The following is a 25,937-nucleotide window of genomic DNA, read 5'->3' on the forward strand; positions in this document are numbered from 1 at the left end:
TTACAAAATATCTTCTTAAACAACTAACAAAAATGCATCTAAACTTTTAACATGAGATTTACATAGAGTGCTGTAAAATATTTTTACAAGATTGCATTGTAAGTATACTGAACACAATTTTATTTTCTTTAAATAGGAACAAGGTCTGACTGACTACCAATTCCCAAGTGTTATTTGGGTACTACTGACTCTCTATGAATTTTCAAAGTGGTCCTATGGATACGTCTTGAATCTTATGAAAAGGTTGGGATTGCAATGGTTGAGATCTTAACTATGACCCAAAATCTAATCCTAGTCTTAATCCTAACTCAAATGCTGTTGAAGTATTTTTTTTATTTTTTTTATTCAGTGAATACTTGTGCAGACATGCAAACTGATTTTGACAACAAAGCAAGTTTTGACTTAGTTACATCAGTGGGAGGAAAAAAGTCAGGAATCCCTGGTGGTTCTGCAGAGTCTAAGGAGGTTAATAAGATTTTTTTTCGATAGTTCCAACAGGTCTATTTGTCATGATATGTTCATGATGTATGATAAGCATGCTGTTTTTTCAAATGTCATATTAATAAAAAGTAAAATGATGCTTGAAGTTTTTACAAGACAGATAAATATTAATATTTAAACTGAGGACACACTGAGGATGGCAAGGTCTCTGTCTCTCCCCTTGTTTATGGGATGTGTTAATCAGGCATCTGCAAAGGATGAAAATAGAAAGTTACTACATGTCCTACAAGTGCTCCTGTGTGGCTGATGCTCCAAAAACTCTCTGAAAGCTTCACACAAATATGAGGGGGTTACAAACAGAATTTATCTGCTGCTACAAAATGATCTAAAACACTTAAACGTGACAAATATGCAAGAAAATAGAAATGGAAATTGGAAAGCATGTGAACTAGAGTTGTAATGGATTACAAATCCCACCTTGTATAATACTTTGACAACTTTGATCTTTTCCTGTTCATAAAGCTTTGTCTTATATTGAAGTGTAAATGTGAGGGGATTTTACATTGTGGCTCAAGCACTTTTACAATGCTTTTAAACCCTATAAAGTTATGTCTGCAGTTAAAAACATCCCAGTTGTTTTGGTGATAGCTTCAGCCTCCTGCTTAAGTGCTGCTTAGATGTTGTGGTAAGAAGTTGTTCTGTGTTGTTTTGATCTCTGACACACAGGGGAAATGCTGCTTTTACATGTTGCCATGTCATCTTTCCACTGCAGCTCTGCATTGTAATTTACATAATTATCATTTTAACTGCTTAATAATGTTTATGCTAATAATGAAGCAATATATATATATATATATATATATATATATATATATATATAGTCAGCTGTACCACCCAGACCCCTTTAACATTTATATATATATATATATAAATGTTAAAGGGGTCTGGGTGGTACAGCTGACTAAGGCACTGCCAATATGATCCAAGAACTGCTGGTTTGAATCCGGGGTCAATAGCAGTCACAGCCTCAGAGAGCACAACTGGCCTTGATCTCTCTGGGTGAGAGATCAGTACAGAGAATGGACGGTGGTAGATTTGCTGTGGGTGAGAGGTGATCTGTACAGTGTGAATACTTCATATTTATTTGTAAAAAAAAATATTTTATTTGTTTTAATACATCCGTTCCTACATATCAGGCCTGCAACACATTTTACCACAAGTCTGTAATGTTGCAATTCCTTCTGCATTGCTTTGCAAGTAATTGCAGAATAATAATAAATATACTTATAATTCTAATTCTCTGGAGTAGCAAGTTTAAGCACAAATAATAAGGTTGTGTCATACCTTTTTTTACACAAGAAAATCTGTATTTTAATTACTTACTTTTTCTGTTTTATTTGTTAGATGCATTACCTCAATCTCTGTCCATAATGCAGCATAGATTACAGGCTGCTGCACTCTTCTCACTACACAGAATAACGGCATGCCAGTGTACTGTGATTTTTCTGTCTGCAGAGTCTGGACCATATGAAGAGTTCATTTGGCAGTTCCATTCATTAAACAAACCGTTGGCTACGTTCACATTACCAGGCTTAGATCAGATTTCTTAATGGCTGGGTAAACGTGCCAAATCTGATTGTTTTCAAATCAGATTTGAGTCACTTTCATATGTGGTCCTAAACTGGATATGTATCCAATTCACGGACATGCGACATGAATGTGAAGGGTCAAATCGGAATCCATGCGTCTTTTTGCTTTTACGCTGTGCTACGTGCTTCTCTTTCATACCCACACATCTCTTGGTGCAGCTGTGCAGAAATAGCTGCAAAAACAGCAAAAGCAAACCGCCTGGCCTTTTTTTGCCTCCTCGACCTGAGAATGTACTTCAGACAAGCTGTTTGCTCTCCACTCGAGCAAAAAATGCTCCATATATTAGCTGCTAACGCATTCATTTCACCTTTATTAAGCTACTAGTCGTCTCTCAAATATGAGTTTTCTGTTGTTGGTGAAGAAGGTGCCGTTTATACACTTATCAATGTGCGCATGTGAGGTGTTTCAGAGACAGATTCGATCACATTTCACACAGATACAGGTCACTTACATTTGTGGATGTTAACTGCCAGGATAGCCAAATCCAATCTGAGCCAAGGATTGGATTTGAGAATTGTGGTTTGTAATGTAAACGTAGCCATTATCTGTTTTTTTTTTCTTTTTCTTTTTTTACTTCTTTATGTATACTCCACAGCTGTTGTCTATTCTGCTATTTTATATCTGTTATCTGTGGCAATAACTAACCAACTAGTTAACTAGTTAGCCAGTTGAGTTTCTCAACAATGCACCATTGCATATGGTGTTCATATACCTGTAAGATTGAGTTGTGGAGCAAATGTGTGCCAGCCTTTCAGACTGGCATGAACCAAATGCTGCCAGTTGCAGCTACAGCATCTGCATCTGCCCAGTCGCAGTGGTGTATCTGTCCGAGGTCCTGAAATGTAGTCGCCACACGAGAGAGTGAGAGAGAAATCCAGAGAGAGGGAGGGAGACATAGAGAGTCACGTGACGACTCTCCTCAGCCATCCTCTCTTCAGCTCCATATGCTGGAGCGATTTCACGTGAGAGCACCTCGAAGGCAGGCAGCATTCGCGCGCTGTTTCACCTCTGCGTTCACCTCGTTCAGCAGGAGCAGCGGCGGGAGGATTTTTGGATTGTGTGTTGTTGCTTTTTAAATTATCATTATTTTTATGGCTGGGCTCGTCTCGCGACGGTCTGAGCACGCGCCTCCGGAGACATGTAGGATGGTTTACAGCGCTTGTCTCTCGCCGCGCTTCGTCCTTCTCCTGCTCAGTGCGCGGGCACGCTGCTGCGCTGCGCTTCGCCACTAGCTCAAGCGCGCTTCACCGACGCACAGCGCTCTCGCCTGACTTTTGGGGAGGGGGGTGAAGCTCTCGCTCTCTCCAAGAAGATGTAAGGGAGGGAGACAGCTTTTTCTGTCCTTCCTCGTCCCCCCCGTTCCCTCGGTCCAGCGTTCCGGCGGCAAAATGCAGAAGGGAATTCGGCTGAATGACGGCCATGTCACCTACCTGGGTCTCCTGGCCAAGAAGGACGGCACGAGGCGGGGCTGCCTGAGCAAGAAGAGCTCGGACAACACGAAATGGCACACCAAGTGGTTCGCCCTGCTGCAGAACATGCTCTTCTACTTCGAGAGCGAGTCGAGCTCTCGGCCCTCGGGGCTGTACCTGCTGGAGGGCTGCGTGTGTGACCGATCGCCGTCTCCCAAACCCTCGCTCTCGGCCAAAGAGTGCTTGGAGAAACAGGTCGGCACTGCCACAACTTTCTAACTAACTACTGTAGCTATCCAGCTGCGAGACGCTGCGCTCGCTGGTTGACTTTAGGCGATGTGGGTCACATAACCTAATGCTACAGCTTATAGTGCTAAAATATGTATTTAGCTAGCTAGGGTTAGCTAACGGGGTGGTGGTTATTTTTGGCGGCGCATTTGGAGCTTCATTGCGCTCAAGTGCATTCACGTTCACGACTCTCATAACGCAGGCGTTAGTTAACCTATCGTGTGCCGTGGAGGCAACAGTTGTATAAGAATGGTAAGAATGGCAGAAAAGCCCCTTTTCTGCTGTTTCTGAAATTACAGAAATGTTTTACTAGCCAGTTACCTACCTCTCATACAGCTTGTCTTGCAGTGATTTCAGCTAGCTAGTTGTCTTAAGTAACGTTATTTGTTTATATGCTTTATCTCAGTCTCTGTCTAGAATGCAGCTTAGATCACAAAGCTGCTGCACTCGTATCAGCTAATACACTGAATTATGAATGCTAGGTTACTATAGTGGGTACACAGATCCATAGCATTTGAAAAGTCTTCCAGTCATTGTTTGGTAAGTGTTCTACCTGTTTTCATGTAAAAAAGTGCAGATAAAAGTGCAGATGTGTGGGTTCACAGACATAGAGATAGCTAACTAGTTTTGCTGAGCTAGCTAGCTAACATAACTTAACTTAACATAACATAACTATCTTAGTTAACGTTAACTAGTTAGAACACTCAGTTTAAAGTAAGTTAGTTAGAAGCAGCAGGTTGCGTTAGGTTACATAATCCATAACCTAGCCAACTAAGGTTAACTATCTAAGCTATGTTAACTAAATAGCTAACCTAGTTAACTAAGTTTACTAGCCACACTGGCTAAGGAATTAACCTAGCTAACCGAGTTAATTAGCGTTATGTGTCTAACGTTAAGCTACCCAAACTAAATTCTGGAGGTCTGCTGCTGTTACTATTGTTGTTATTTATTATCAGCGTGTCTTGCAGAGATTGCAGCTAGCTAACGATAGATAGATACGATAGTTTTACTGTGTTTGCTGGCGATAATTAGACTAGCTAAGCTAACTATTTAACCTAGTTAACGTACATAATCTATTACCTTGCTAACGTTAACTAGCTAAGCTAGTTATACTGGTTGACGAATTAGTCAATTATCTAGCTAATTATCAACCCACTTATAATCTAAGTAAATTCTGGAGATCTCCAGCTGTTATTATTAAACCTCTTTGTCCCTTTTGAGAGTTCTCTGACTTTTATTCAAGCACGGCTTACCCTACCTCGTTTGTTTTGGCTTCAGTTGGATCATTTTAGCTGAGCTAGTAAAGCTAACTAACTAGCATTTCTTCATATTTCTCAGTTAAAGCTGGCTAGCTAAGTTGCCTAAAAACGTTTCGCTCAAAGCCTCGAAGTGTCCAGTGATGTTTTCTCCCCTCAGGAGAGAAAACATTACGCTATAGAAAGCACTTTACAAACCCCATTTTCGCCCTCTTGCGGCGAACTGTTTTAAAAAGCCCCAGTCTGCTCGCTATTGATTTCATTCCCGCGTTGGTATTAATAGCATCCTACCTTGGCAACTGCAAATTCTAGCTGTTGTTTTTTAGCTAGCATGCTAACTATATTTTAAACACAACAAACAGTCGAAATAAGGCGTCTGGGTCAAGGCTTTTCTTTCGTTTCCTGAGGTTGATATTGATCATAAAGTAGACGAAATAACTACAGATGATAAATTTCCTCAAAATACGCATTTTTTTTGTGTGAGGAGGACTTCTGCTGCTCCTGGAGAAGCCCTGCTCTGTACACTTTAGGGTTTCTCTGGTCTCTGCACTTTTGTATTTGTTATGAGCAAGTCTGTTAATAAGCCATTCATAAGTGGAAGTGTTTAAGCCGGTAAAACACACATAAAACATGTCCAAAGTGATGGTGATAACGGTTTATATGTTGATTTTACAATACAGACAAGAACAGGGTAGTCTCAGTAGCATTATTTTATAGCTACTGGGGGTGGGCAATATGGCCCTAAGTAATATCACAATATTTCATGGTATTTTCCAATAACGATACTCCTGGCCATATGACAAAACACTGAATATAAAAATTTGTTTCAAGAAAACAAAATAAAAAAATATTGCCAATATATGTTATGGCACACCCCTAACTGAGATATTTAAAATACAAGAATTTTATCAGATTTGTAACAGAAGCCAATGATCCAGAATGTCATGATACTAGTAATGCACTCCAAATATCTCCATATAGCCATGATTAAAGTAAAATAAATGATACAAGAACAGTGTGAATTTTCTTTTGCTAAAAAAGTGATAGTACCCTGATGGGATAAATATAGGTGGCTAATATTTCAGGGTATAATATCGCTCAGAATATAAAAAAATGTTGGCAGTATTTATAGCATGCAATATGATAAGGCACACCCCTAATAGCTAGTTACATATACTAGTTTGTTTTCTTCAGGCTGTCTTGTTTTTTTACTCAGAGCAAGGAGTGTTGTGTCTCAGGCTTAGACTGTGGCAGGACTCTGTGTTAACTATGCAATTGTTTCCAAAGCAGGGATATAACTATATTCTTGGCGATATTACAAAATACTAAATAAAAGAAAAATATACTACTGCAACAAAATGAATATTATAGATAATTCAGCTACATTATTGCATATGGTATAAAAAGTAGGATTAAAGTAAAATAAATTATACTGGACATAGATATAGTATATATTTAATGGGAAATGAGAAAAGTGTTAATGCTCCTTTTGCTAAAAACATCAAAAAAGTGGATATTTCTAGCTATTTTTGCGATAACAATAATAAAAGTGGCGGTATTATTGCATGATGAGATATGGCACAGTCATTATGGTTGCCACTGCTGGTTTATTTGGGTAACCTTTCCATTTTGGACGTTGGAGCAGTTTCTTTGTACCTTGTGTTAAGGTCTTATTTTGTTTTGTGGTCAGCGCTTACTGCAGTTAAAATGAGTCCAGGCCTTTCCTGTGAGCAGCTGTCCCTGTGCTGACAAAGCAGCATGCAGCACACACTCTAATGCTTTCTTCCTCCAAAAGAGCAGGAGCAGATTTTCTGTCTTCACCAACAGCGAGATGCAGTGTTCTCAGGTTTACATGCATCAGAAGCGTTATTGTGATGATGATATGAATCATAACTTTAATGCTTATAATTTATCACATGCTCTGTTTATAAAGGTGTGTAGTAAAAAGACCAATACTGACAGTGTGGTCAAGGAAATGCCTTTAAAATAGAACAAGTGGATACATAAAACGAACCTTTAAATGAAACTTAGTTTTAACAATCATGGACATCTGTGTATCATAATTCTTAGGCAAACATAAGACATGTGCTTCAACTTTAATTATATTCGATGAAAAGGACATGTAAATATGTTGTGTAGGCTCACATACTATAGATTAAGCTGTGGATTAACCCTCCTGTTATAATGTGGGTCAAAGAGGGCATAAAATAAAACAGGAAAAATATTTTCGGAGCACAAAGCATTTTCTGCAGGGCTTTGTAAACAAAGTGTAAACATAAATTTTAATATGTTTAAATATTATGTACGTTAATATATGATTATAGTACACACAAACTGTTTGGTTCAGTCTGATCCAGTAATAATTGTAAAATAATAGTAATTTATTTTATAGCTATTTTTGGAGTGGTAAACATGGTTAAATGTGGGTTTTTTACAGTTTAATACAATATAAGGTTTAAGGGAAATTGTGCATATTATTTTAAATATTAACCTTAAATATGTAAATACAAGTGTAAATCACTGGCTGCACAAGTTCAGATCAGCTGCTTTCTCATTTTGTCTGCAGTGCCGACACTTGTGTTCTTTTCATCTGTCATTTTGGCGTATTGGATGACGTATACAACTGGCTGGACAAGACATTAGACATTGTAGTTTACATAATAAGATTTTATTGCACAATAGTGTTGTCATAGTGTTGAGTTTGTAACAATAATTTAAAGGCAGTAAGCTTTGTGAACATCACCTGTATCTGCATATTGTACCTGTTGCAGTTTCAGCCTGACTTCAGGTTCTGTTACTTTAGAAAAGCTGCAAATATGGGATTCTCTACTTCGTAAAGTCTTTTATGATGAAAAACATGGTAACTCTGTACCTGACGCATTCTCATTATGGTGAGATTTGCACAGAGTTGCAGAGAACATTTTACACTAATGGTTTCATCAGTGGTTAACATCTGGATATAGTCAATCTCAGAACAGTCATCCTTCATTTCTGCTTATTTTCAGCTAGCTTTGGCCTTCTTTCACTCGCTGCTGTTTTAACAGGCTGTTCTACCCTCCATTTATTGTCTCTCTTTTTAATATATCTGCATTTGAGCCCATGGTTCCTATGGCAACTTCTATTTGCATTAGAAAAAGAAGGCCAGAGTGCTTAGCAGCGGCAGGCACTGCGATGCGCCTACCTCATTAATACTAGCGCTATTTGTGCTAAATTTGCTTCAGTGCAGTACCTCCGAGGGGTCATGCCCCATTTATAAGAAGGCACTTGTCTCTCTCACTCTTTTTTGGGCAAGAGCTGCATTTTTGTTATAGGGTTTAAAGGAAAGAGCGAGAAGTGAGTGAAGACTAACGTGAGCTGCTGTTATTTCTGTCCCCTTTCCAGAACAACAGCCTGGCCTGTTCAGGAGGAAATAAGAAGTAACTGAAGTGACAGAAGAGGGAAAATACACAGAGTTGTAGGCTGATTTGCTGGCTGATTGTGGAAAAAGCATGATGTAAATGTGTTGGAAGTACAAATGTGAGGGACTTATACAGTATAGTGGTGGCCTGTGTGGACTGTTGCTGTTGGGCTTGGACGTTTTAAGACTTCTGTTTTAAAATCAGCTTCCTTTTCAATAAAATGGCATTATGTGTAAAAAACACATTTGGTAAAAAGCGTAATATACAGCAAGGGTCAGAATTAGTTGTTTGTTGTCTTTTACATACATGAATTTGATTCACAGGAGACGATAAGAGAACAGCTTCACTCTGAGTAATTTCTCGCATTATTCTTGCTGGCTGGAGACATGGTCTATTTAGGAATAGCACACGCTGTGTTTTTCAGCTGGCACAAAACCAGTAGTGCACGGTATTCATCAAGCTCTAGTTACTGATTAGTTTGCTCGAATGGCATGTACTGGCCATTTCGAGGTGCAAATTATAAATTACTTCGGTAAATCAGAACCTTGCGCTGTCTGTTCAGCTACACATCATCAATCATTTTGCCACATAGATGGTAATTTAAGTAGCCTGAGTGGAACTCGGCCCACCTGATTGATTGATGCCATTTATCATTGTTGGGAAAACCACAGATAGAAGATTGTGCTGTTGTTTCTTCAGCAAGCAATTCAGGAAAAGCACATCTGCTCAGTGACTCAGTGGTGTGTTTCTGGAACACATGCTGTATGCATAGAAAACTGCACAATTAACACATAGAGCTTTAATTAATCAAAAGACAAATGTCTGAATGCAAATGGCAGCTGAAAGCTGCATTCACCTGGACAGAATGCACAAAAAAATGGTAATATATTTTGAGTGGTCCTATTTGTTTTGTATTGTTTAGCCTGTCATAGTAACAGTTTGGACAATATATTGTCCCTGGAAGTATTGTGATCTGTTGTATCATTGTTTTTTTTATTTTTTTTTTTTATAAAGTCGGCATACCGGCTTAATCACATTAGTTGGCTTTCCTCAGATCATAAAAATTCTGTTTTTTTTGGGGGGATCAATTGGGAAAAAATCAATGTCTCTGCTAAAATATACAGGTGTAAACAGAAAGAGCAATTTAAGGTCAGCAAAAATAATAAGGATCTATATATTGTATGATAAGTTGATAAAGTAATTATTGTGACAGACCTAAACATGTCAGCAACATGTCACTGATTACATGGAATTGTGTACATACAGCTCTGGAAAAAAAATAAGAGACCACATCAGTTTCTGAATCAGTTTCTCTGATTTTTCTATTTATAGGTATATGTTTAAAATGAACATAGGTGTTTTATTATAGTTTTCAGAAATCAATATTGATTCTGGCTAAAGCTGAAAATACCTTGATCAAATGGTGTGTGAATAATACTGTATACAAACTTTATAGCATGTACTTCCTTAATCATTAATGCAGTAAAGTAGCAAAGTAATACCCATATTATACAAAAATTATACAGACCCGGAGTAAAGCTTCGTAAACATTTACAATCCTCACCCAATTTGTTGTATATTTTTTTTTATAATTTTGATCAATTTAGAACATAAGTACATAAATAAGTATGTCTTGTTGTGATGACTCCATCAGCAGTTCTGCATGAGAAAGTGACACTTATTATATCTTAAGCTGTTCAAATGAAGTTCAAATTCAAATGAAATTCAAATTCAATGTCTCGCACATATGCTTGTGTAGTTGATATAATATTGATACAGTGCACAGTGTATATAGCACAAATGCTGCAATTCCAATAATTTATATTTCAGTATATTAGTAAGTCTGTTTAATTAGTAAATATATGTTATAATGCCCTGTATGGGATTTACAAATAATTAATCAGAACCACTATTGATTTTTTTTGTGCACAATGCAAAACAATGCATGGTAGGTAAAATTTTCTAGTGCCAAAAAAAATGCATGTATGCATGTAACAATTGTTTTGTTCATTATTTATATGTTGCTTTATATTATCAAATAGTACTTTACCTTTTTTAAATAGAATCCCTGACTGATTCTGAGATTTTTATCATTTTAGTTTTAGTTTATTTTGGCCAGATTCAGGTTCATTAATGTTAAATCAAATGTTTCTGGTCAGTTGTTGAAGGGTGTTCTCACACCTGTCACATTTTTTCTCTTGTCTGAATCAGTTACCGAGTTTGTTAACTTGGAGCATTTTTCCCTTGGTTTGGTTTGTTTTCACACAGAGAAAAATCTAAGTGCACCAAAATGCATCACAACAATCCATGTGAAAATGTTTTTGCTGCTTATTGGTCAGACCTGTCTGGGTGGGACCAAGAAAGTAAATACAGGAAGAACGTCCTTTGCTCTGGACTAGAACTGATTTAATGGAGCAGTGGCAAACCATTTCCTTATAGCTAGTAATTGTCTTGTTAATGTACCGGGCTAAATGCAAAGCATGCATGTACTGGGCTAAATGCAAAGCATGCCTGGCTGTGGTAGCTGTTTAACTTAAACTATCAGCATACAGCTGTTAGTTCAGTCGGATCGAGGTCAGATCACATTCTTAGTCTTAAGGGTCTTAGTGTGGCTGTTTTGGTCTACATCTGAGTGTGAGTACTATATCCACACCTGGCCAAATGAATCATAGTAGGGGTGAAAACGAGCCAGAGTCTGATTCAACCTTACTAAAAGGGGCAGGTGTGAAAACATCCTAAGAGGCAATGTATTGAACAAAAATCAGAAGCAGACAGATGAACAGAGCCACTCAAGCAGTAGGTCCTTCTAGCCAAGCTCCTTCTAAGGTACCGTACTTGTGGCAGCACAATAGCTTGGTGGGTTAGTACGTTCGCCTCTCAGCACTGGGGTTCAAGCTCCTGTCTGGTTGGAGTTTCCTTGTTCTCTTTGCGTCTGTGTGAGTTTCCTCAGGAGACTTCAGTTTCAAGAGAGTTGTTTAGCCTAAAATGGTTGCCCTGGTTTGTGTGTGTATAAGTATGCATGTGTGTGTATGTCTGTATGTCCAGATATGGATTGGCACACCAGGGCCTTTAGTGTCAAAGGTTGTTTCCGGTTGAGAGTACTCTATGCGTGATTGGCTGCTATTTCTCACTGGTGTTGAGTATTGATTAAGTGAATGTGATGTGGTGTGTGGAGTGATGTTGTGTAGAATGTTGATTGTGTCTTTTGATTCATAATTTATTAGAAACAATTAGAAACTGAGCTCATTCACTATTAAAACAGTAAACACAGAAAAAAGTGTGCTCATCTAAATGGCACAGTTGCCACATTGCTTCTCTGCAGGCACACCTAAATTCTTGTATCTGGCTATGATATTGCAGCGTACCACCACTGTTCACCCCAGAGAGTGTTACAGATTAGCATGGTTAAATTTAGAACAGCACACTGCTTATGATGTCTGAGACACAGTTGTGGCCAAGCTTAACAAGAATGCATTGCTCCTCTATCGCAAAACCTCTAAACCATTGTAAGAACAAAATATCTTTTATGATTTTATTCCCACGTGTTAAAATGAGTGTTTTTTCTTTGTAATATAGCAGCGTAATATTTACAGTACCAATAGACACTTCGCAATGTTCTTCAGTAATATATAGTAATATTCTTTTCAACAGAAATAAATGAAAAGTTTGAAAACTGAATACAGTGTCCATGTTGTTCAACATGTGGTGGGTTTGTGGTTAGCCTCTCTCTGACCACTGTGGGCCAGAGCAGAAATGTTTAGATTTTGTACCAAATTTGATCAAGATTGTGTTTGCTGGGTAGGTTGCACGGTTGTTTCTTTTTTAGGGATGCATCGATACCATTTTTTTCCGAATGAGTAAAGAGAACACCTACTTAGAGTTAAGTTCTCTCGCTCCTTCTGCTTGTTCACTTGCTTGTGCCATCTCTCATTCTGTGGATCTGATCATGAATATATATATATATATATATATATATATATATATATATATATATATATATATATATATATATATGTATATGTGATTCAGGCTTGATTGATAAAGTTGTCTGTTCGTTAGTACAGCAATATGCACTAGGTATCAGTTGTTGGTATCGGGGCCTTTGTTGGCGGATACATTAGCATGGTATCAGACACGATATCGTATCGGTATTCATGCTTCCCTACTCTTAATAGTCTGTTGGTAAGATAATGTTCACTACACTGCTCGACTAAATAATTGGTGAGGACATTAGTGAGCTCCTGGACACTCCTGGTGGTGCCAGATGCAATGATACATAAAGATACATAAAGTTTTCTCAATTGATTTCACATTTGGGGAACATGAGGGCCACTCAGTGGCATCAATGCCTTCATTGTCCATAATCTGCCTACTACACTTTCTGGCCACATGAGACCGGGCAGACTGTGCCAGGAGAAACCCAGAACCCACTGCACCAGCATGGACTAACAACTGCACTCATCATCACTGACCCACAACCAGACTTGTCATGCTGGAGGGCTTTTCTAGACTTTTTTTGTTTGTTACATGTGCTCAGTGTGAATCTGCTCTTATTTATCAACAAAATGGGGCACCAATGATAGACCTTCTGATTCTGTTGTTCTATGGCAAATTTTAATCAAGCTGCACAATGCTGGCCTACGAGTACGAGTCCCACTAGAGGGCCTCGGGCTCTTCAACCACCCTTATGTAGTCAACATACACACCTGTAGCCTTATGGAATCACGTTGTAGTTCTCTTCCTGATCATCCTCACACAAACGAGCAGATATCTGTTCTGCTGCTGTGTTAATGCCCTTCTGCAGTCCTGTCCTGGTCTTCCCATGTAGTGGTCTGTGTCCTTGTGTTTCCACTGTGCTATTAAGACTGTGTTGGGAGACACAGCAAACCATCTTGTAATAGCACATGGAGGAGCTGGAGAAGCATGGAGGAAAAAGGTTACACAACAGGTAGATACAGGAGTACTATTATTAGGAATGCAAAACGCTATCGGAATTAACGGAATTATATCGCTATTGATCGATAATTGCTTTTTTTTAGAATCAATGCTATTGGGCCATGCTGACACTGGCACTACTATTTTAAAATCCACACTACTTTAAAGCCTATTGATTTAAATTAGTTTTTATTATATATTTTTAAGTTATAAGTTATATTGTTTTATTTTGCCTGTTTATTTAAAGAAGCTAAAATGTAAGGCAGATATATGTAACATTTGTTTCTAAAGTTTTACCAGGGTGTGTAGTCTCTCTGTAAATTATATATATAGTGATTGACATCGGCCCAGAATTCCAAAATCGGTTTATCCCTAATAATTACACTGTACATGACTTCCTCACACTATGTAGTCAAATATGCTCATAATTTCCAGAGCTTTTTTCTTCTCTATTCACACATGGGCTGATTTGGATTTAATACATGCTGGTTGAATAAAGTTTGGGAAATGTCCTGTATTACTGATCCAGACATTTGGGTTACAGTGTGAAAGGTGTTTAAAATATAAATTTGGAAAAATTTGACCAACATTTCCAAATGGAAATTTAATGATATGTTTGTTGAACTCAGGATAAGCAGAATATTTTTGAAAAGTGAGAACTGTGACAAGTGTAGACTTTCAGCTTTAATTTAAGTTGTTTAAAAAAAGATTGCTGTAACTGTTTAGGAATTTCACATTTATATATACATTTATTTAATGCTTCTCCATTGATTACTTGAAGTGTGGACCTTATGTACGCCACAAAATATTAAATCTCCTCCCTTGAGATGGTGGTCAGTCTATCATTGCTGCTTGTTTGTGGGTCTTTATGCTTCTTCAGTAAGTGAAAAGCTACTCAGTTGTAGTTGATGTCAAGTGACTGACTCTGCCATTTAAGAGCAATCAGTTTCTTTGCTTTAAGAAGCTCTTGTGATCAGTGTACAGGCAAGCAGCATCTGATCAGCATCAAACTGATCAGAAATTATAACTCTATACACATTACGATTCATCCTGGTACTTCCATCAACAGTCATATCATTATTAAACACCAGCAACCCAGTTCTATTCTCAATGCCATAACAGTGCTTACACCATTTTTGTCAGATGATATGTCATGCATTAGATTCGGAGCATTTTTTATTCTCCTATCTTGTTACAGACAAATACCCACCCAGAATTTCAATATTTGTTCAAGGTTGAACCAGTGCCATATCAAGGTTGAATCAACTTTAAATAATATACAAAATATTGAAAGCTGAATTAATGTTGATATTACAATTATGATAACATTTATAATTACAATTACAGTTTTGTTTCAGTGTCTTACTTTTTAACATTTCATAAATTGTACATTATGCTCCCTTTTTATTCTACATTGTACACTCCTTTATAGAACCACGAAGCAGTAACTACCGTATTTTTCGGACTATAAGGCGCACTTAAAAACTTTTAATTTTCACAAAAATTGACAGTGCGTCTTATAATACGGTGCGCCTTTTGTATGGATTTTACTCGTCAGGTTGTAAGGAGCAGTAAACACACACTCCGTGCAGCGTTATAGAGAGTTTCAGTGCTATACAGAGTCCAGAGCCGTGCAGCTCCGAGGCTGAGCAGCAATAGCATTAGCTAGATGCTAACCGCTAAGCTAGCTAGCTTATTCACTGAGATCAGTATTATCTAAATTTTACTCGTCAGGTTGTAAGGAGCAGTAAACACACACTCCGTGCAGCGTTATACAGAGTTTCAGTGCTATACAGAGTCCAGAGCCGTGCAGCTCCTAGGCTGGAGCAGCAAATAGCATTAGCTAGCTTATTCACTGTTCAGAGATCAGTATTATCTAAATTTTACCCGTCAGGTGTAAGGAGCAGTAAACACACACTCCGTGCAGAGCCGTGCCGCTCCGAGGCTGGAGCAGCAATAGCATTAGCTAGATGCTAACCGCTTAGCTAGCTAGCTTTTTCACTGTTCAGAGATCAGTATTTTCAAAATTTAGCACTTTTAATACTGCTGGAGCAGTATTATTAGAGTTAGATGCTAATCGCTAAGCGTTCACCGTTCAGAGGTGAGTTATCGGCCTGTAAGTCTGTGCTGCTTTGCCTGGCTAGCATTAGCTAGATGCTAAGCGCTAACTCTCTCAGAGGTGGTTTTATCAGCCTGTAATCTGCTTGTTTACCGTGTTAAAACAAGCTACGGGGGACGAATCGCTAGCTAATATCTCACTGTCTTACCAGAACACGCAGGATTACTCAGTGTAACGCTGTCGTTTAAGTTTGGGTTAACTTTACTAGTTTAGGTGACTAGCTAGCGTGCTAGCGGATAGCTATGCTAACGCTGGTGCAGCAAGCCTTAGTGGACATCTGGAAATCTAAGCTTACTGTAAATAAACTGAAGCACGTTACTCACCCAAATAAACAGTTTTCAGGAGAGGAATCTGTGTAGATTAATATCCAGCACTCGTTTGACTTTGAAAGAGCTAACGTTAGATTTGTATACTGAGACGCTCCACCGGCAAGAGACCACCCCCGGTGGGGGAAGGGAAACATGGGGCCACCCCTGTTCACTTTGATATAGGCACCCTTTCTAGTGTCACTTAACGCGCCTTATAATGCGATGCGCCCTATGTATGGAAAAATAGCAGAAAATAGGCGTTCTTTGATAGTGCGTCTTATAATACGGTGCGCCTTATAGTCCGAAAAATACGGTAGTTATTTTTTTAAACACATAAATGTAGATATATGATGTCTTATGATCACAATTCAATAGAATCATATTTATAAGACAAGAAACATTACATTGATTCCAGGTTAAGTGTTGATTTATAAGTATTTTGAAGGTTGGTCATGTGCCAGTTTGGTCTTGTTTTGGAACTGGGCATGGCATTTTAGATGTTTTCTAACAGTCTAATTCTCCCTTTTTGTTCTTGAGTGCACAAATTATTATTATTATTTTTTTTTTAAGTTAAATCTTTTTATGTACTGGATCTTTTTGAACAGATATTTAACAGGAGTTTTTCTTTTCCAACGGAAGAATTTGTCATCTAATTTAGTTAAGCTTTCTCATCTGCAAAAGGAAAAGCAGTACAGTAAACTGTTATATTGTCTCCTTTAGCTAAGCTAAAGGGCACATGATTGAAAATATTTTAAGGTTCATTTCTGAGGGAACATTAATGACAATAATTTCCTAACTATTTTTAACAATTTGTTATAGAAATCAGGTCAGAAATAGTTACATAGAACATAAAACATTAATGTAAGCCTCTGAATGGTTAAATGGTTGGAACATACCTGTGAAAGCAAATAATACAATTTTAAAAGGAGCTGGTTTAGTGTTTTATCTCCATCACTAACCCAGCACACATACATTCTACAAAAATAAGGTTAGATGAACCAAAACAGATTTACACACTATCCTGTGATGCTCTCAGGAAGTTTAGTATGTGTATCGCTGAGGAACTTTGTAAGTTAAAATTAAAGACAAGTAGAGTGCTGTAAGGAACTTTACACAGCTTTTAACACATATGTCACCAATAGTTTTTTTGTCCACATCAAGATTAGAATAAGGTGTTTGTTACATTGTTTACATTTGGTCCTGTTATTATTCTTCACAGTGCAGTTTGTGAAGAGGTGATTTGCTAAATGCTGTCTCTCTTCACCCACACAATGACATTGTGACACAGAACAAATAAGGGTGTGTGTAAATAAGGGTTAATCTACAGGTACAGTAGAAACAGAAGTCACCGCATCTACGTCATTGTATGTTTGCATCAGTATTGCTTTATTAAGAGAGATAACCTGCTGTAACTTATTGTAATTGGTCTGAGTCAAAACCATCTAAAAAAAAGTGCTTTCACTACAAAGTTGATCTGAACCAAGACCACATTTTTTGGTAGGAATTTGCACCCTTAGGGCGTTTTCACACCAGCACAATTTGGTCTGGTTAAAACGGACTTTTTGGACCGAGGCCTGCTGGAGGAGGTGGTCTCAGTCTGGTCCCAAGTGAAATCTGGTGGTGAGAACGTGATCCGGTCTCAATCCGACCCAGCTATTAAATATACTCCTTTATTTGAGCTAAACTGCTGATATGGCACAGTGTAATCTGATATATTAGCCAGATAAAGCTAACTAATTACCACAGCTATGAATAAACGTTGTCTCTGTTACATGCTGTTTACACGCATGGTCTGTGCTTTGTTCACTACTCACAGCTGCACCACTATGTTTACTACATGTACATCTGCGCTGAACGTCCTATTAAAAAAACACTGTTTGAAAGCGCAGTGTTTCAACGTACTGTGTTAAAGCAACTTTAACTGCTCAGATATACGGGCTGGAATACAGAATCTTCTCGCTAGATTTATTTTCTTGCTCCTGCGTCAGACAGCTCTGACCAGTCAGAGGAGACAATGTGCTCACGTGGTTTATTTGTGCGTATTTTGGTGCGTTTATGTTTATGCTATAAGTAAACTAAAAAAAATTCTCCAAGTAAACAAACTCATCAACTGATCCAGACCATAGAAACAAACTACAGGTGTGAGATTGCCCTTACTCAAACTTAGTGCCCATTTTGACTGTAAATTAAATAAATAAAGGGTAATTTCTAAATTGCACACAAAATTATACACAATAGTATTTCTCTAAGTCATCTTAAAATTATTATTAAGTAATATATTACCTCATACACACCTTCACCCTGCATTACATACATTTCCAACCCTTTCTTCCAGCAGATGAATTACTCAACATCCCAGTGTCTGAAGCAAACGGCTGTGATGTAATGGTTTTGACAGTGCTGAGGCATCTTAAAGGTCTGCTTGGCAGCAGAAATGGAGGTTGTTGGGGATTCGGCGCTGAGGTCTGCCTTTCTAAAATGGAGAGAGAGGGGAAGTTCATAGAGTGCCTTAGCCACTAGTGCACTGAGGTGTTGCTAGGTAACAGGTAGCATACAGTTATGTAATGCACCATGCCTCCAGCTTACATGGTTTATGGCACTGCTCTTGGGACTGGAAGCTATCTCTGGCACAGGGAAGTTTCCCCCCCCCAGGTCTCTGAGGAGACATTGTGAGGGACGGATCGGGGGATCAAAGGTTTTCACTTGCTTTTAAAATCTCATCAGCCAGTATGAGACATCCATGCAGCAGTTTGTTTGTACACTGAATCTGGATCTTCTCTCAGTGACTTCATTCAGCAGAACCAATGGAAGCTTGGGAGGTACCATCTCTGTGAGATGAGAACAAAACAAGAGTATCCAGAGAGACACACGTCATCTGTTTTCATTAACCCTTTCAGACCCTGCGTCCATTACAATGGACATCATCTCTTACCTTTTTTTAAGGTTTTCTTGCATATAACACTAATTGAGACTTTTGTTCATCAGAAATTACCAATGAACCAGCCTATGAAAGGGTCTACAAGCCAATGAAACAGTAGCTGAGCCCCACCTACTGTACTGGAAAAAGACAGCAACTTAGATATTAGGACATGAGAGCACTAAAGCCAACGAGACAAAGTAAAAGCTAATTTTTACAAATTTAATATTATTTAAAACACTTTTATCATATTTATTTGACTGTTTAGGGGTGGCTCGTGAAATAAAATGGGCAGTATTACACACTGAAAAACTGAATTCACAAAAGCAATTGCATATTATAATTTAATTGTATTTCATTTTCATATATATTTTATAGTATAATATTATATGGTTCCCTTTCTGTGCAGTTGCAAAGACCATCAAAAATGTTATGATGAAACTGGCTCTCATCAGGACCACCCCAGGAAAGGGAGAGCAAGTTACCTCTGTTGCACTGGATAAGTTCATCAGAACCCCAGATAAAAGCCAACTAAATGCTTCACAGAGCATTGTGGTTTGTTTAAAACGTTGAAGTTCCTTCATAGTCTGGATGACTTCAGTATTAATTTACAATGTAGAAAATGAGAATGATAAGGTGTGTCCAAATTTTTTGACTGGTACTGTATTTCACCTGGAATACAATTAGTTATTTACAGAGGTTGTAAAAGGATAACAAATGTGATAAATAATACTAAATTATTTATTTAATTTAATCTATGCAAATAATGTGTAAAAATAAAATTAAACCTGGCTTTGGGGGGCTCTCTGTTTGTAGGGGCGTTGAAGTGTGGGCCTGCTGCCGCTAATGAAATCTTAAGAGGAAACGCTGAAAGATTGTCAAATATAAAGGCGAAGTTTCATTACTTTTTTATTATATTAACATAAAACTGCATTTGCATTTACTGATGTGCATTTTAAAATAATGGTGAGGTGGCTTCTATGCTGTAGAACGTTATGTGGTTATAGGGAGTCGGTCTGTAAACTCCAGTTTTCAATCCTCTGTTAGTCTAACTAATATAATAGTATGTGAGATCCATTCAGACAAGAAACATCTACCAAATGTCTCTACCTTGAGAGGAAATAAAATATCAACCTTTTCTTTGTCGACTGTTTGATCATTGTCAGTCAGTTACTTGGCCTAAGCACTCCTGCACCAGTAGACGTGCCGATTCTGGCATGTGTTGGCAAAAAATGAGTATGACATCAGACCAGAATCGTGACAGACTGAGAGTCTGGGAGTGTCTAATTTAATAACAGTGTGTTTATATAATGGTGATGACGACAGCTAGCCTTGGGACCCCTCATCTAACAGATGCCACACGCTTTACAGATTGCTCTGTATAGGCATATTGCCACTGTAACTCTTGAATCCTTATTGTTTTGACTCTTCACTTGTTGGCAGTTGTGCTTTTTAAAGTGTACTTATGTAATACAATATGCACTACTAAATTGGCTAGAAGAAATTATTTGGAATAAAATTGTTTACATTGATTTTCATTACAAATAAAAAGGGGGTTTTCCTTTTACTGTATAGTTGACATTTTGAGAAAGTTTGCTTTCCACATCAGTGTTGTACAGTACCTAGTATTGAAAGAGTTTCTGAATATCTCTATTTTTCCATAGGGTCGGATGATACATTTACATTTAAAACACATTATAATGTTAGTTTGGATACCTGTATTAAAATAAAAATTTTCATGGCAATTAAATATCTCAAAAAGATAGCAATTTAAAAATAATTAAATGAAAATGAACAAAAATAAACATGACATATTCACGGACAATTTGAAAAAAAGAAGGACAATTTGAGGACAGAAAAACACATTGTAGAAAAGACATACAGCTCTGGAGAAAATGAAGAGACCACTGATTTTGCTATTTATAGGTATATGTTTGAGTAAAATGTTGTTTTATTCTATAGACAGCATTTCTCCCAAATTCCAAATAAAAAATATTGTCATTATTGCATTTATTTGCAGAAAATAAGAAATGGCTGAAATAACAAAAAACTCAAATGCAAAGAAAACAAGTTAATATTCATAAAGTTTTAAGAGTTCAGAAATCAATATTTGGTTGAATAACCCTGGTTTTTAACCAGTTTTCATGCATCTTGGCATGTTCTTCTCCACCAGTCTTACACACTGCTTTTGGTTAACTTTATGCCACTCCTGGTGCAAAAAATTCAAGCAGTTCAGCTTAGTTTGATGGCTTGTGATCATCCATATTACTCTTGATTATAATCCAGAGGTTTTTCAGTAAAGTTTTAGTAAAGTAAAAAAACTCATAATTTACAAGTGGTTTCCTATTTTTATACAGAGCTGTATATTCTTTTAAACTTTGTCCTGTTAAATATCTCCAGCCTAGCTGCACCACATATTCTTATTGATTTAGCCTACATAACTTTACCTTTATTTATGTAAGAAAGTATATCTTGTATTAATGCTCAGCTGCAAACCTTTGTTGTACTTTAATGTGTTCTATCAGTGATGCATGTTGGTAATATTGTTTATTATACATTTGTTTTTAGAAAATGTAGTGAAGACACAATGGTAAGAGCTCTTGACTAACATGGGAAAAGGATTTGCAGGTTTAAGCCATAAAAGACTGGCCTTGAACAGGATACTGTAGATGGAGGGTCTAACATCCTTGCAAAGTGCACTTAAAGCCATAGTGCTGTATCATGGGACCCCCTGCCAGTGGGAGTGCTGACAGAAACATGCTTTTAATTAATAATACTAAGAAACAGCAAAGAAATTGATGGGAAAAGGCATAAAGCTCAGACTGTTAATAACCAGCCACTGGAAACTGAGAAGACTGATAATTAAACCCTGCTCTGCATTATGTTATGTGTGTGTTAGGTGATTTAAATCTATTTACAGTACACACTACTTTCACTAGATTTTCCTAAAGATCTTTTAATTTACTAAGATTTTAATTCAACCCCATTCATGATTCTGGAACTGTACTGTGTTTCATTTTGTCTTTCACTAATTTTTTTTCTTCTTTGTGTGTTTCAGTACTATTTCACAGTTAGCTTCAACCATGAGAATCAGAAAGCTCTGGAGCTTCGCACTGAAGATGTGAAGGACTGTGATGAATGGGTGGCAGCAATAACACACGCCAGGTACGCTCATTCAATCATTCAGACTATGAAGGAATACATAAGGAATCATGTAATAACTGTGAAAGTGTTAAACAAACTAAAATACTCTATGAAGCATTTGGGTGCTCTTATCTGGGGTGCCGTTAACTTGTGGTTTCTGAGGCTGGTAACTCTGATGAACTTATCCTGTACCACAGAGGTAAATCTTGCTCTTCCTTTCCTGGGGAGATTGTGATGAGAGCCTTTAGTGTTAATCTACAATGCAGAAAATTTTCAAATAATGTGTCCAAACCTTTGACTGGTACTGTATATCAGAGGATTTTAGCTTTATTTAAGTGGTATTGAAAGCAAATACTTGTAAATGCTCAAACTCAACCTACATTTCCAACAAATAAAAGTTAAAAAAATAAATAAAAACTGTGTTTCGATCTAGCCACAACACCTCATCCACATCACAAGTACTGTTTTTCCTGACCAAGATGCAGGGAAATGTCTCCTAGCGTAGCAAATCCATTCATGATAAGAATCAAATGTACAAATAATAAAACAATGTAATAGAGTGTAGGAGCACACAGTAGGAATACATTTCCCAAATAGTTTAAGTAAATTTTATTTTTACAGTCCTACACAACAGTCCACAGGCAGCACTGTATGTATATATATGTTCTGCATATAAAAGTAGATTTCTTACCTGTTCTTATTTTTGAAAGTCCAGATGATAAATGCTACAGTGTACCTGCTCAAATTTGGCTCAGCTCACCTGTTGCTCTTTCATGCTAAAGCTCTGATTGCTAAATTTAAAACCTGACAGGTGACAGGTTGTTTGCATGTGACAGCTCTGGAAAAATTAAGAGACCACTTCAGTTTCTGAATCAGTTTCTCTGATTTTGCTATTTATAGGTATATAGGTATATGTTTGAGTAAAATGAACATTGTTGTTTTATTCTATAAACTACGGACAACATTTCTCTCAAATTCAACATTACAATATTCTCATTCAGAGCATTTATTTGCAGAAAATTAGAAATGCCTGAAATAACAAAAAAGATGCAGAGATCTTAGACCTTAAATAATGCAAAGAATAATCACAGTTTTCATGCATCTTGGCATGTTCTCCTCCACCAGTTTTACACTCTGCTTTTGTATAACTATATGTCACTCCTGGTGCAAAATTCAAGCAGTTCAGCCTGGTTTGATGGTTGTGATCATCCATCCTCCTCTTGATTATATTCCAGAGGTTTTCAATTTTGTAAAATCCGAGAAACTCATCATTTTTAAGTGGTCTCTTATTTTTTTCCGGAGCTGTATGTGCATAGTAGGGTAATTAACTTTACATTTTTTAATAATGTTGTGTTCCTTGTGAAAACTGGAGATTTTCTTCATAAAAAATTGTGTGTAGTGCTTTGAAAAAAGTGTGTTTTATAGCTGCAGTTTGAGTGTAATGTGGGAATTGTGCTTGTGGTTTAGCAGAACATACATATTGCATATTGTGATGATTGTGCCTCATGTACCAGTATTTGAGTACTAACAATCGAGAAAAACTGTAATGTTCATATTAGGTACCCACTTATCTATATTATTATCTATATTACTTGCTTAGTTGGTTTTCATGTGTACTTTCATTTGTCTATTTGTATATATATATGAGATATAAAGAAAATTATGTTTTTTTTTTATTATTACTGAAGCTTTACGGGAAGAAAGTCACAATGAGAGAATCAGAATAAAACTTCTTCATGTACAGAATAACTGCCTTGTGCTGAGCATCGCATTGTGCTGAAAACAGCATGTTTTGGTCATCATTAGAGGAACTATTCCACATCTCATTATCTATAATTAGCTTCTGCGGACCATTGGGAGGGTTGTTTATTTTTAGTGTTGGTCTTAGTTAGAAGTCTCCATTGGGGGAACACCTCGGCACACACGCACGCAGTATTACACACAACTGACGTCCTTGAAGCTTCGGTCTCTTGTACTACATGCTTTACTGATTCTGTCTATCTACCTGACCTACTTGTGGTGTAGACACAGCTAACTATTTTCTTTCTTTAAGCATGTGGAGGTTCTCGCCAGTGCCTCTGGGGTACTGTCCTGAAAAGCTGCAGGAGCGTGCTTTATGTTTTTCAGATCTTTTTGTGTATTAGGATGCTTAGAATGGGAAATATCAAGACATTAATTCTGAGCTTCATTCTGGCCTCTGTGCTAAACGACTGTTTGTGTCTACAGAGACATGCAGCAGTTCTTTATTTTAAGGTCCCATTTCCTTGTTTCCTTGTGTTCTTGTTTCTGTTTTTCTGTGTGGTCTCATGTAACAAACATGAGTGTATCATATTAGCATGCATTTATTATTATACAAACATACACAGTGTATAATATTATGTAAGCTAGAGACGTTAGTACTGGGTGGATTTGATGATTCTTACAAAAACAGAAACATTTATTTGAGAATATTTTGTTGTGTTCGTATATTTATATGACCATATAATAAAATGTTTCTCACGGTTGTGTGTTTGTGTGTGTGCAGCTACAGAAACCTGGCCACGGAGCATGAGACACTCATGCAGAAGTATCTCCATCTACTCCAAATCGTGGAGACTGAGAAAACAGTTGCTAAGCAACTTCGACAACAGATAGAGGATGGGGAGATCGAGATTGAGCGTTTAAAATCCGAGGTAACATCAAGCTGCCGTTGCGAGTGCTGTAACAGTTGTTCAATATTAAGCAGAGCTTTTACCTGACGTGACACCACTACAGTTTCCATACTTCTCCAAAGCTAAAGATTTCCTTGATATTCCTCTCGTCGAATGAGCGATTATTTGGCATGTTCTCAAACAGAGGAGAATAAAAAGGGTGGTTAGAGGAGCATTCGTCTCAGGAAGATGTCCCCAGACTACTTTGCACTCCTCTTTGCATCTTTTCTCTTAAAAAACGGCCCTCCAATATATCTATTATCCCTGCTGTATGCTTCATCAACCAGATCAAATAGTCAGTTTACTTTAAAGTGCAAATGTGGCGCTCGGACTGAAATGGCTTGCTGAATATGCATGAAGCCGGCTCTATTGTGCATGTCACATCCCTGCTCTGTAACATGATAATAAACTCTTTCAGTCGCTGCCCTGGTAAATGGGAGCTCTCAACCTCAGCCTGCATTGGGCAGCCCTCACCTTCATTGTGTCTCCAGTGCGCATGAATGTGAATTGAATGTGCAAACCCTCATCACACATTTAAAAATTTTGCGCCCTCTCGTTCCCATCCTGAACGCTGGAAAGCAACCCCAACATGATGTCAGTATGTTGTATGGCTTCTTTGAAGAGATTTGGTTTATTGTTACTCAAGACTTAATGTACAGTTCAGTGGTAGACTGCGAAAACTCGATACCAATACAACATTTTGAGAGAGGTAGAGACAGAGCTAGAAAGAGAGACAGCGCAAGAGAGGGATAGACAGAGCAAGGGAGGGAGAGACAGAGTGATAGAGGGAGAGACAAAGTGAGGGAGACTGTGTCTGAGAGGGAGAGACTGAGCAAGAGAGAGACAGCCCAAGAGAGGGAGAGACATCGAGAGAGAGGGAGAGACAGCCCATGTAAGCAATAGACAGCATGTGAGCGAGCGATAGAGTTTGTGTGCATCAGGGCACCTTGGTTTTTTTAGCCATTTCGGTACTCTGTAGTACCGAGAAATTTCGGTCGGCACCTTTTTGTATCAAATTTTGATTCCCAGTCCTAGTGAATATTCTGCACAATTTTCAGAAGAATATTGTTTACTCTTGTCATTTATTGTTACATTTCTTAAATAAGAAATGCGTCAAAATGTTATTTGGAGAGAATTTCATTCAATTCTTATGTTAATTTTTTTTTGTGATTTTGAAACTTTTAAATCTGATTTTAAACTTGAACATTAAATCTATAAAAAAAAATCATGCAAAAGCATGTTCTTAAACAGCCGGTGTTGCAATGATGGACAAGTTTTAAACATTACTTGCATGAAATACATTTTAATAATATTTTGAACCTCAAAACAACTCAGGGCCCAGTTTACCAAAAGCATCTTAGCATTAAGAACATCTTAACATG

General features: G+C 37.5%; 1 protein-coding gene across 1 annotated transcript in view; it reads left to right on the top strand.

Moving 5' to 3' along the window:
* The first annotated feature begins 3,038 nt into the window (after positions 1-3,038).
* rasgrf1 (Ras protein specific guanine nucleotide releasing factor 1) overlaps positions 3,039-25,937 on the top strand; it is a 62,367-nt gene continuing 39,468 nt past the window's right edge. Inside the window, exons 1-3 of the mRNA XM_007235681.4 lie at positions 3,039-3,755; positions 21,780-21,886; positions 24,390-24,537. Of these exons, the coding sequence (XP_007235743.2) occupies positions 3,480-3,755; positions 21,780-21,886; positions 24,390-24,537 (531 nt within the window). The 5' untranslated portion in view covers positions 3,039-3,479. The remainder of the gene's footprint in view (positions 3,756-21,779; positions 21,887-24,389; positions 24,538-25,937) is intronic.

The sequence above is a fragment of the Astyanax mexicanus genome, chromosome 9 (assembly GCF_023375975.1).
Source record: "Astyanax mexicanus isolate ESR-SI-001 chromosome 9, AstMex3_surface, whole genome shotgun sequence".
Lineage (NCBI taxonomy): Eukaryota > Metazoa > Chordata > Actinopteri > Characiformes > Acestrorhamphidae > Astyanax > Astyanax mexicanus.